The 12410-nt window shown below is 51.0% G+C and overlaps 1 protein-coding gene across 1 annotated transcript; it reads right to left on the bottom strand.

Annotated features, from left to right (window-relative positions):
• Window positions 1-5239: 5239 nt before the first annotated feature.
• On the bottom strand, window positions 5240-6505 carry LOC116408718 (olfactory receptor 52N4-like). The gene has a single exon (XM_031896378.1). The coding sequence runs from the start codon at window positions 6446-6448 to the stop codon at window positions 5498-5500; it is 951 nt and encodes a 316-aa protein (XP_031752238.1). The 5' UTR covers window positions 6449-6505; the 3' UTR covers window positions 5240-5497.
• Window positions 6506-12410: the final 5905 nt, after the last annotated feature.

The raw sequence follows: 12410 nt of genomic DNA, 5'->3' as shown, positions 1-12410 counted from the left end.
TCAGACTATAGCCCACTCTTACTGCCTGCCCCCCCCCCTCCCTGCTGTGGGGTCAGACTATAGCCCACTCTTACTGCCCCCCCCTCCCTGCTGTGGGGTCAGACTATAGCCCACTCTTACTGCCCCCCCCTCCCTGCTGTGGGGTCAGACTATAGCCCACTCTTACTGCCCCCCCCCTCCCTGCTGTGGGGTCAGACTATAGCCCACTCTTACTGCCTGCCCCCCCCTCCCTGCTGTGGGGTCAGACTATAGCCCACTCTTACTGCCTGCCCCCCCTCCCTCCCTGCTGTGGGGTCAGACTATAGCCCACTCTTACTGCCTGCCCCCCCCCTCCCTGCTGTGGGGTCAGACTATAGCCCACTCTTACTGCCTGCCCCCCCCCTCCCTGCTGTGGGGTCAGACTATAGCCCACTCTTACTGCCCCCCCCCCTCCCTGCTGTGGGGTCAGACTATAGCCCACTCTTACTGCCTGCCCCCCCTCCCTGCTGTGGGGTCAGACTATAGCCCACTCTTACTGCCTGCCCCCCCCTCCCTGCTGTGGGGTCAGACTATAGCCCACTCTTACTGCCTGCCCCCCCCTCCCTGCTGTGGGGTCAGACTATAGCCCACTCTTACTGCCCCCCCCCTCCCTGCTGTGGGGTCAGACTATAGCCCACTCTTACTGCCTGCCCCCCCTCCCTGCTGTGGGGTCAGACTATAGCCCACTCTTACTGCCTGCCCCCCCCCTCCCTGCCTGTGGGGTCAGACTATAGCCCACTCTTACTGCCTGCCCCCCCCCCCTCCCTGCTGTGGGGTCAGACTATAGCCCACTCTTACTGCCTGCCCCCCCTCCCTCCCTGCTGTGGGGTCAGACTATAGCCCACTCTTACTGCCTGCCCCCCCTCCCTGCTGTGGGGTCAGACTATAGCCCACTCTTACTGCCTGCCCCCCCCCCTCCCTGCTGTGGGGTCAGACTATAGCCCACTCTTACTGCCTGCCCCCCCCCCCCTCCCTGCTGTGGGGTCAGACTATAGCCCACTCTTACTGCCTGCCCCCCCTCCCTCCCTGCTGTGGGGTCAGACTATAGCCCACTCTTACTGCCTGCCCCCCCCCTCCCTGCTGTGGGGTCAGACTATAGCCCACTCTTACTGCCCCCCCCCCCTCCCTGCTGTGGGGTCAGACTATAGCCCACTCTTACTGCCCCCCCCCCCTCCCTGCTGTGGGGTCAGACTATAGCCCACTCTTATTGCCCCCCCCTCCCTGCTGTGGGGTCAGACTATAGCCCACTCTTACTGCCTGCCCCCCCTCCCTCCCTGCTGTGGGGTCAGACTATAGCCCACTCTTACTGCCTGCCCCCCCTCCCTGCTGTGGGGTCAGACTATAGCCCACTCTTACTGCCTGCCCCCCCCCCTCCCTGCTGTGGGGTCAGACTATAGCCCACTCTTACTGCCTGCCCCCCCCCCCTCCCTGCTGTGGGGTCAGACTATAGCCCACTCTTACTGCCTGCCCCCCCCTCCCTGCTGTGGGGTCAGACTATAGCCCACTCTTACTGCCTGCCCCCCCCCTCCCTGCTGTGGGGTCAGACTATAGCCCACTCTTACTGCCCCCCCCCTCCCTGCTGTGGGGTCAGACTATAGCCCACTCTTACTGCCCCCCCCCCCCTCCCTGCTGTGGGGTCAGACTATAGCCCACTCTTACTGCCTGCCCCCCCCTCCCTGCTGTGGGGTCAGACTATAGCCCACTCTTACTGCCTGCCCCCCCCCCTTCCTGCTGTGGGGTCAGACTATAGCCCACTCTTACTGCTTGCCCCCCCTCCCTCCCTGCTGTGGGGTCAGACTATAGCCCACTCTTACTGCCTGCCCCCCCTCCCTCCCTGCTGTGGGGTCAGACTATAGCCCACTCTTACTGCCTGCCCCCCCTCCCTGCTGTGGGGTCAGACTATAGCCCACTCTTACTGCCTGCCCCCCCCCCTCCCTGCTGTGGGGTCAGACTATAGCCCACTCTTACTGCCTGCCCCCCCCTCCCTGCTGTGGGGTCAGACTATAGCCCACTCTTACTGCCCCCCCCTCCCTGCTGTGGGGTCAGACTATAGCCCACTCTTACTGCCTGCCCCCCCCTCCCTGCTGTGGGGTCAGACTATAGCCCACTCTTACTGCCCCCCCCCTCCCTGCTGTGGGGTCAGACTATAGCCCACTCTTACTGCCCCCCCTCCCTGCTGTGGGGTCAGACTATAGCCCACTCTTACTGCCTGCCCCCCCCCCCCCTGCTGTGGGGGTCAGACTATAGCCCACTCTTACTGCCAGCCCCCCCCTCCCTGCTGTGGGGTCAGACTATAGCCCACTCTTACTGCCCCCCCCCTCCCTGCTGTGGGGTCAGACTATAGCCCACTCTTACTGCCCCCCCCCCTCCCTGCTGTGGGGTCAGACTATAGCCCACTCTTACTGCCTGCCCCCCCCCTCCCTGCTGTGGGGTCAGACTATAGCCCACTCTTACTGCCTGCCCCCCCTCCCTGCTGTGGGGTCAGACTATAGCCCACTCTTACTGCCCCCCCCCTCCCTGCTGTGGGGTCAGACTATAGCCCACTCTTACTGCCTGCCCCCCCCCTCCCTGCTGTGGGGTCAGACTATAGCCCACTCTTACTGCCCCCCCCCCTCCCTGCTGTGGGGTCAGACTATAGCCCACTCTTACTGCCCCCCCCTCCCTGCTGTGGGGTCAGACTATAGCCCACTCTTACTGCCCCCCCCCTCCCTGCTGTGGGGTCAGACTATAGCCCACTCTTACTGCCTGATACACACAGCCCATACACACAGCCCATACACACAGCCCGTACACACAGCCCATACACACAGCCCATACACACAGCCAGATACACACAGCCAGATACACACAGCCCATACACACAGCCCATACACAGCCCATACACACAGCCCATACACACAGCCCATACACACAGCCCATACACAGCCCATACACACAGCCCATACACAGCCAGATACACACAGCCCATACACACAGCCCATACACACAGCCAGATACACACAGCCAGATACACACAGCCCATACACACAGCCCATACACACAGCCCATACACAGCCAGATACACACAGCCAGATACACACAGCCCATACACACAGCCCATACACACAGCCCATACACAGCCAAATACACACAACCCATACACAGCCAGATACACACAGCCCATACACAGCCAGATACACACAACCCATACACAGCCAGATACACACAGCCAGATACACAGCCCATACACACAGCCAGATACACACAGCCCATACACACAACCCATACACAGCCAGATACACACAGCCCATACACACAGCCCATACACAGCCAGATACACAAAGCCCATACACACAACCCATACACAGCCAGATACACAGCCATATACACACAGTCAGATACACACAGCCCATACACAGCCAGATACACAAAGCCCATACACACAACCCATACACAGCCAGATACACACAGCCAGATACACACAACCCATACACAGCCAGATACACAGCCATATACACACAGTCAGATACACACAGCCAGATACACACAACCCATACACAGCCAGATACACAGCCATATACACACAGTCAGATACACACAGCCAGATACACACAACCCATACACACAGCCAGATACACACAGCCAGATACACACAGCCCATACACATCCCATACACACAGCCCATACACACAGCCAGATACACACAACCCATACACAGCCAGATACACACAGCCAGATACACAGCCCATACACACAGCCAGATACACACAGCCCATACACACAACCCATACACAGCCAGATACACACAGCCAGATACACACAACCCATACACAGCCATATACACACAGCCAGATACACACAACCCATACACAGCCAGATACACACAGTCAGATACACACAGCCCATACACACAGCCCGTACACAGCCAGATACACACACAGTGGGACCAGGACCCTTTCAATGCACAGAAGCAGCCGTCGCCCAATAGGATATATGTGTGTATGTCGCTTTAACTGGAACTCTGCAGGGAGCAACATTGTGCAACACACCGGCCGCTAAAATAGGTATTAAATTTGGGTCGTAGGCAATGGGTACTAAGTTATACATTACAGGAAAGCTGGCGTTAGCTTTGTGTGGAGTTTCTCATACCAAAATATCGGTACAAGTAACTTGTGTAAGACTTTGGCATTTTTGTTCTTTTTGGCCAGTCCCAGCTGTTCTACTACAGAAGTCGACAGTTTACCTGTGTCCAATCCATGATGCCCCTAGTGTATCAGAGGCGTAACTACAATGCACCATGCCCCCCCTCAAATAATCTTACGAGGGGACCAGCATGCACTGCAACCTCTACCCCCCCCACCCCCCCTGCCAGGCTACCTGCCCCCTTGCATCCCCCCTGCCCGCACACACACACACACTGTAGGTAGATGAGCAGCTGGGGGGGAGGATTTTGCAGGGGTTTGAACCTAAGAAAGAGGAATCCAGAAGTTGGGATGCCTCCTACTGGTACCTGTGATTGGGCCTATAGTCTCTACTTTCCTATAGGTTATTACTGGTATTAAACTGGACTTCCTTGTGGCATTGCATAGCGATTGGGCCACTTACAGGTATTTACCCCAAACGTTTCCCCATTCGGTGCCCTTCAACTCTCTCCGTATGGGTTCTACACCGGTTTTGTACTTCTTCTTGCCACTTTGACTTCCCTCCCGATCTTGTCTTAAAAAAACATCAAAAAACACAAACGATTCATTTGAATTTAGATACTAATGTATATGTTTAATGCAAAATGGTTTCTTTACTATAGATACACAACATGTATTACATTAGGTACTTCAGAGCACTGACTGGGGCATTAACTCAGAACAGGAATGGCCGTCATTTAAAATGATATGAAATCGTTACTGTTCTCAATTTATTCCTTTAATAAGTACATTTTAGAGTGTTAAGAACCTCCCCCATGGGGTTCAGTTCAGAAGTAAGGAAGGAAATAGGAAAGAAGAGGAAAGCATTTAATAACTACAAGTCAGAGGGGACAGAAGCTGCGTTGTATATGAATATTAACACTATAAGAAATGTCGTAAAGCAGAAATCAGGAAGGAAAAGATAGAAAATGAGAAACAATTTGCAGCACAGGCCAAGACTCACCCCTCAAGTATATTAATAGTAAAAGATGCAAGTTGAGAGTGTGGCTCCATTCAATAATGAAAAATAATTCTGTTATACAGGATACAAGTGTGCTTAATCATCTCTTTTCTTCAGTGTATAGGTACTGAAGATGGTAATGCCCCATCTAGAATAAGCTGGTAAAGGCTACGGAAAGTCTCAGGTATGAAAAAGGCTTTTTCCAACCTAATTTACTATGTAACTATGAGTATGTGGCATTAGTTTTGGAAGAAAAATCAAAGAAACGTCTCATGTTGTTTGCTTCTTGGCTGTAAGACATCTTGGCCACTGGATTTTTAAGATAGAAACCTAAAATTGTAAAATTGTGAGGGACATTTCAAAGAACCATCTCTGCAAGTGAAAACAATTTTGACACCTTCTTGCGAATCTCTTTAGTTTTTATGCCGTATATGATTGGATTACACATAGGAGGAATGATCAGGTAGAGGCTGGAAACAAGGATTTGGACAGATGGGGCTGAAGAAGCTCCAAATCTCTGAGATATGAAGGAGAAGAGGGCTGGGATATATAACACCAAGATTACACCAACATGGGCAGAACATGTGTTACCAACTTTATATCTGGCTTCTCTGTTAGGGAGTCTCAGCACGGCCATTATAATCATGGTGTAGGACGCAGAGAGGCATATTATGTCTAATCCTACCACTAGTGAAGCAACCAATAACCCATACACAAAGTTTATTCGGATATCGCCACAGGAGAGCTTGGCCACCACCATGTGTTCACAGTAAGTCTGTTGAATGATGTGATTCCCACAAAACGGCAGCCGTCTGACAAGGAGTGGATAAGGAATTGCCAATAATGTCCCCCTTATTGTCACAAACAGGCCCATTTTTGAAATCATGGAATTGGTCAGGATGGTGGAGTATCTCAGTGGGTGGCAAATGGCCACATAACGATCAAAGGCCATAGTCAGGAGGACAGAAGACCCCATTATGGAGAAGGAATGGATAAAGAACATCTGCACTAGACATTCCTCAAAAGTGATCTCTCTCAGCTTGAACCAGAAGATCAGCAGCATCTTGGGAAGGGCGGCATTTGACTGGACAAGGTCAGTGAGTAATAACATGGAAAGGAGCAGGTACATCGGCTGGTGAAGCCTCCTGTCGGCTCTTATGATAAGAAGAACGGAAACGTTGGCTGAAATGGTTACTATATACATGCAACACAGTGGTACTGAGATCCAAGGGTGCATCTCTTCCATCCCTGGGATCCCAACCAGGATGAATGGAGAGGAGATCGGATTGGCTCCGCTGAGGTTGGACATGATCACTAACAGGAACTTGTTGCAGGGAATCTCCACATATTCTTGGCACTGAAAGGCTGTACAATGAGCCATAGAAAATTCTTTCTGCAAAACAATTTAGACAGATTTATAAGAACAGAATTTTGGGATGTGTTCCCAGCTTCTCTACAAAATCAACACAATGTAATGGAAAGTATTCCCTCTGTGTGAGTAGTAATTGTTTCCCATGTATTCTCACCTCAATATAGAGAAGAGTAGGTCCTCCTTGTGCAGAAATAATGCAGCCCCCTCTCACTATGGAAAGATCCCAGCCAATCAGTATGGCAGCTTCTATTGCAATAAAGGCAGTGAAGTGATTAGTAGGACTTGGCTAATTAATGTAACTCAGCCCAATCAGGTGCCCGTGTTTGCCGATAACCATAAAATCTAACGGGATTAGGAATAGAAATTTCCAATCTGATGCAGTATTAGGAGATGCACCTTGCGTCCTGTGTCAAGTTAGTTGTACAAAAGAAAGAATTGAATTTAGAAAAATAGAACATAACGAGTTTTATCTCCATTTTCCCTCTCCATTCAAACAGGAGTGTCCAGTCCTCACTTGGCTTAGGGCCGGGCAAAAATAAGCGATATAAAAGAATTTATGTTATTTAAGACCATTTAACTTGCTTCAGTATCCGGTCTTTTTTGAAGTAGATTTTCTGCCCCCAGCTGTGAGTGTTATATGAGACAGGGGAATCAGCCCCCAGTGTGACTTACACAATACATGGCACAATACCTGTACAATCTCTCCTGTATCCTATAATAATATCCCCGGTAACCCCCCCCCCCCCCCCCCCCCCGGCACTGATCCCCATAGTTGGGTGTATAGCAAAGAGCCATTTATATGTAAAGGGACCTGAGCAGCAGGACTTTCCCCCACAGATGGGATTAGGTACCTGGGAAGGTCTCACTGATGATGGGAGAGAGGATTGGGCCCCTAACGATGCAGCGGAACCAGTCCCTTTCCTATGGGTCTGAGGATATATTGGAACAGATCCCTTCTAAATGGAGCCTCATCCTACAATACAGCAGAACCAGGGGCCACAGGAGCACAGAGGGGTTTGGTACCCCAAAAAGACTTTATTGTGGCGCCCAATAACCTTACAGAAATACCTACATCAGCCTAATAATGGCTCTATATAAAGGACACATTTTATTCCTTTGAATAAGCAAATGCCCAACAGTGTTTGGCTAAATAAGATAAAACCCAAATAAAATGACCAACTGTATGGATGTAGGACCCACCTGCCTGTGCCTACAAACTGCACCCACTGAGGGTGCCTGGGATTTCTGCCCCCGATTCCACTCCCAGCCCAAAGTCCTTCCCACCTTCTATAGGAGCCAATGGACACAGGTATGGGCACAAGTTTCTATGTCTGTAAATCTAATATTTATATGAGGCTTAATCTACTGTAAGTAATGGGAACCAGTGCCCAAAGCATCATAAACTGGGGAGGGACACAATATTAGCCAGTACATTCAGTTTCCCTTATGCCCCAGTCACCCCCCATATTAAGATACGGAACATTCCAGCAGTGAAACAGCCCCAGTTACACAAGCTGTTGCCCCCCAATCCCTGGCACTTACCCAGTAGATCTCCCTCAGTAATGTTAGTGGGGCTCATCTACATCTTCTCATGGTACCAGGGGCCCCACCAACCTGGCAGAACCTCCAGCCTTTCTGCCTCACTGAGGAGCAGCTCCTTATAAACCCTATAAACTGCCTCCATAAATAATATAAATACCCCCCAATTCTCTCCTGGATACAGTCTCTCCAGAGAGTCACTCCCTGTCCCTCATCCCCTCATTACAGAGAGACGCAAGGTGAATGCTGTATTTGCAATGATTATCTTCCCTTTATTACTGTTTGTATCCTCGTTATCCTCCTAGTTATTATCACGTTCTGCTGATCGGCACTGGGGTCCGTTTCAGGCACAATTGGCACCTTCGGCTGCCATGGTAACATTAGATTGCAAGCTCACACAGTTAATCCCATTGATGTGCGTATGAAACCCAGTCACGCCCCTGACCCATTGCAAATAACACTCACTTTATTATTACTCTCTGTTGGAAGGGCTCATTATCATTTACTGCACTGCTGCCTGGAGATGCCTGCAGTTTAGCAAGAGATAAGGATATCCAGCTAAATCAAAGTAAACTGATGTATGGAAAGTAAAGGGGAACTAAAACCTCACAAAAACCACACAAGGGCACTCCAGGAGTTACACCACCTTGTATGTGTCACATGTAATAAGGTTCAGCTTATGTTTATTTGTTTGATTAGATTTATATTTCTTTTCCCTTCTGTTAATATCCTTAGTATTTCTACATGCTACAAACTGCTTACAGCCCACAAAACCTTTATTTTCTCCCCCCATGTTGTTTCTGCGCTTGGGATTTCATTAAATAGCTAAATGTGCCAATGTTTATTTTAAATGTTTCCTACTAAACTTAGTAACAAAAGGCAGTGCTGCCCCTCTCTCATTCCCCCTCTCCCTATCTCACACTTACCCTTTCTGTTAATCCCATCCACTGTTATTTCCGCTTCATCAATAACCCTCTCATTGTATCCTTTCTCCCTAAATTGTATTGCTCTCATAATCAGCCTCTTTAGTACAGTTTCTCTTAATCCTTCTAAACTGTATCATTTAACCATTGAGTATATTGAGTTTGTATCATTAGTTTGGGGGAATAACTCAAGGAAAGTTAACACAATTGTTGGCTTCTTGGCTATGAGACCTCTTTGGCCACTGGATTTAGAACAAAGCTAATACTGTAGTGTTGCCTGTGAGGGACATTCCACAGACCCCTTTTCTGCAAGTGAAATCAACGTTGATACCTTCTTGCGAATCTCTTGGGTTTTTATGCCGTATATGATTGGATTACACATAGGAGGAATGATCAGGTAGAGGTTGGAAATGAGGATTTGGACAGATGTATGTATGTATGTATATGTTTGTAGCCCACTTTATAAATGCTTGTGGCACTACCTGCTGATATGTCACTATACTTGGCGCTTTCAGAGATCCTGAGCCCCGCTTACTTTGGGGAACAGCTGTTACTTTATACTTTGGCGTGCCTCCACCCAGAATAGGGATAGACTGAACTATAACTCCCCTCCTGGGACCTTGATACTGTACTGCAGTGTGAGGACTCCCAACACTCCTAGCACCTTGCCCCCTCCCTGGGGTAGTTGCTTACCAGGCAGGTGGATCCTCCAGATATGCAGAGACAGGACACTGGATTGATGTTTAACCAGTGGAACTTATTTATTGTACAGTTGTATCAGACAGGCAGATTATGCACAGGAGCAATGAGGCAGTCAGGGTATACTCCCTCTTCCTTAAGAGACCCTCTCTCCACGAGATATTAGCAGTACTACACGCCAGATGATTCCCTTTAGGGGTTCCCTCCGGTACTTCTCGCCAGAAGCCCCTCTCTAGGGCACTTCCCGGTACTCCCGCCAAGCGGACACCCCCTCAGCAGACCTCACCCCGGTACTTCCACTTAGATACCCCTGGATTAGGCTAATCTCCTATACTTAGCACTTATACCCTGACTCCAGCTATGAGTGCTGGTGGATCTTAATCCATTAAACCTCCTGTCGGGGCCACGCTGCCCAACTAGATAACCTGTCTCCCACTCCTAGAGTGGTCTATAACAAATCTCTAACTGTCTAATGCTAACCTGTGGTATACCTCTTATCCAAGAGGGGTCCCAGGCTAAAAGACCTGAAGGCACATGGCTGCACAGCCTTATATACTGTGTGCACCCTGTGGCCTAACTATTGAACTGCAGGGAAGCTAAATCCCAGTTAACCCTTATAGTGCCAAACCACCCAAGGTGTCCCACTACTAAAGTGTTACCCTCCCTGGGGCCTATCCTGGGGGCAACCAACCTAGGGGACCCAATTTCTAGAGAACCCTACATTCTCCCCCTTGACAAAAAATGTCACCTCCTGGCTGACATACCTTTAACCAAACATATACATTTTACCCACACATTTCTTATACCAAATACTTCTTCCACGGTCCCTCGCGGTGTCTGTGCAGAAACCTAAATTACCTGGGGAAGAAACAATAAACACACTTTTACCTTTCCCCCACTCCCAAAGTCTTGGTATAAGTCCCAAAGTCCTTTTTCCTGAAAGAAATTGCACACATACTCAGAAATGCACAGGACAATGATCTCTCAAAAACAAAAGAAATTTTTATTAAACAGCTCCTTTACTACTCCCTCCTCCTCCTTGAGGGAGTCCTTACCCCCTGGTGCTCGGCACCTCCTGGGGTCTTCCACCAACGGGTGGGGATTTTCAACTCAAGTGGCAGCTCCAGCCGGCTGCTGCCGGGCCCTCCTTAGGCCATAACTTTGGTGGGGCTCACCCCTCAACAGAAGAACAGCTCCCCTTTAGATGGGAGAAATGGCAGGCAGTCCACGCCTCCACTTACTGAACAAAACAAAGCAATCTGCTTTCCTCCGAGTGCCCCCTTCACACGAGGTAGGTGAAGTGCTGCTTAACATCCTCATAAGGAATATAATACCGAGGATGAGGCTTCTCCACAGAACGACCACTCTCCAGAGTGTCCTCTATGCTGAAATAGCGGGGCTTGGGGTTATACTTCCCACAGCTCTGCACTGCATGTTTTAGTACGGTGCGGCCCCACCACCATTCTTGCTCAGTGGCCCGCACAAATTTCCAAGCCTGCCTGCGCTTGGCTCTGTCGGAACTACTGAGGATATTAAGGGGCATCTTTTTCTTTCGCTGTATCTCCTCCACGACCCACTCTTCTAGCATATGGCCCATCCTCTCGTATACCCACAAGGGGGCATAGGGCATATAGTAGCCCCACATCATGTGCACCCTGAAATTTATCACCCGTTGGATTCGGGACACGGAGCGGAATACTGCAGGGTCTGCCTGTCCAGGCAGCACCCAAAATTGCTTCTCCTCCTGTGGGCTGATTTTGGGGGGTGCTACAAAACTGGAAGGGGATGCGAACATGGGGCCCACATCTGCTGTGGCCTCTTCCCCAGATTCATCACCCCCTGGGGTGTACTCACTAGAGGAGTGAATCCCCCCCCTGTGATATGAGGGTGGCCGCCGGTCTGATGTGGCATCCCTCAGGGACTGCAAATAGGATGGGGGGCTAGGACCTCCTCCTGACCCGTTTTCAGAGGGAGCTGGTGATGGGGGCCCCATGAATTCTTCCCACTCTTTGTCCCTAGTGCCTTGGTAGCGGCCCCTCCTGGGTCCCCGCCGGCCTTTCCGGCCCCTGGGGCAGGTTAACTTGAGTAGCGTCACCCCCTGCCAGTACATCTGGTCTAACCCACGAGTCACTCAGGGTCCCCTGGGTACTCACCGCCTCGGCCGCAGCTTCCACCGCCCAGTCAACAGTGGCGGGAGCGCTGGCCCACTCAGATTCACCCTCCGCACCGGTAACTGTTTTCCTCCGGTTCAGCCGCGGGGTGAATTTCCTCTCCCTCCGGTTCAGCCGCGGGGTGAATTTCCTCTCCCTCCGGTTCAGCCGCCGGATCCATAACGTCCCCCTCCTGGGTGGAACTAGGGCGGGCAGCAGGACTTCCCGAAGAATCCGCCTCCTCCTCATCACTGAGGGTGATGGCGGCATAGGCCTCGTCCACGGCCTCAATTTCCAGCACTTGCTGGCCTCTGGGACCTGCTCCAAACGGGCCACTCCAGTACGGCCGGTCACAGGTGGTGCACAGGGCCCCGGGATGCTTCATCGATCCAAAGGACTCGGCTTCACAGCCGCCACAGAGGGGCACCATCCAGTGCAGAGTGTCATGCACTTTCATTTCTGCAAAGCTGCCGGCCCAAATGAAACGCCGACCGGTATCCTCCATCCGCACCCCCTGTCTCTTGGGTGGCTTGGGGAGCGTTGGGGACTCAGACCCCGATGGCACAAGCTTGCTTTGGTTGGGCATGC

The sequence above is a fragment of the Xenopus tropicalis genome, chromosome 2, assembly GCF_000004195.4.
Source record: "Xenopus tropicalis strain Nigerian chromosome 2, UCB_Xtro_10.0, whole genome shotgun sequence".
NCBI classification, from domain to species: Eukaryota; Metazoa; Chordata; class Amphibia; order Anura; family Pipidae; genus Xenopus; species Xenopus tropicalis.
Note: the sequence above shows the minus strand (reverse complement) of the source record. Positions and strands in the feature narration are given on the sequence as shown.

Coding starts and splice junctions, on each gene's coding strand:
- LOC116408718 (XM_031896378.1), bottom strand. CDS start 6,448: ATGTCCAACCTCAGCGGAGCCAATCCGATCTCCTCTCCATTCATCCTG.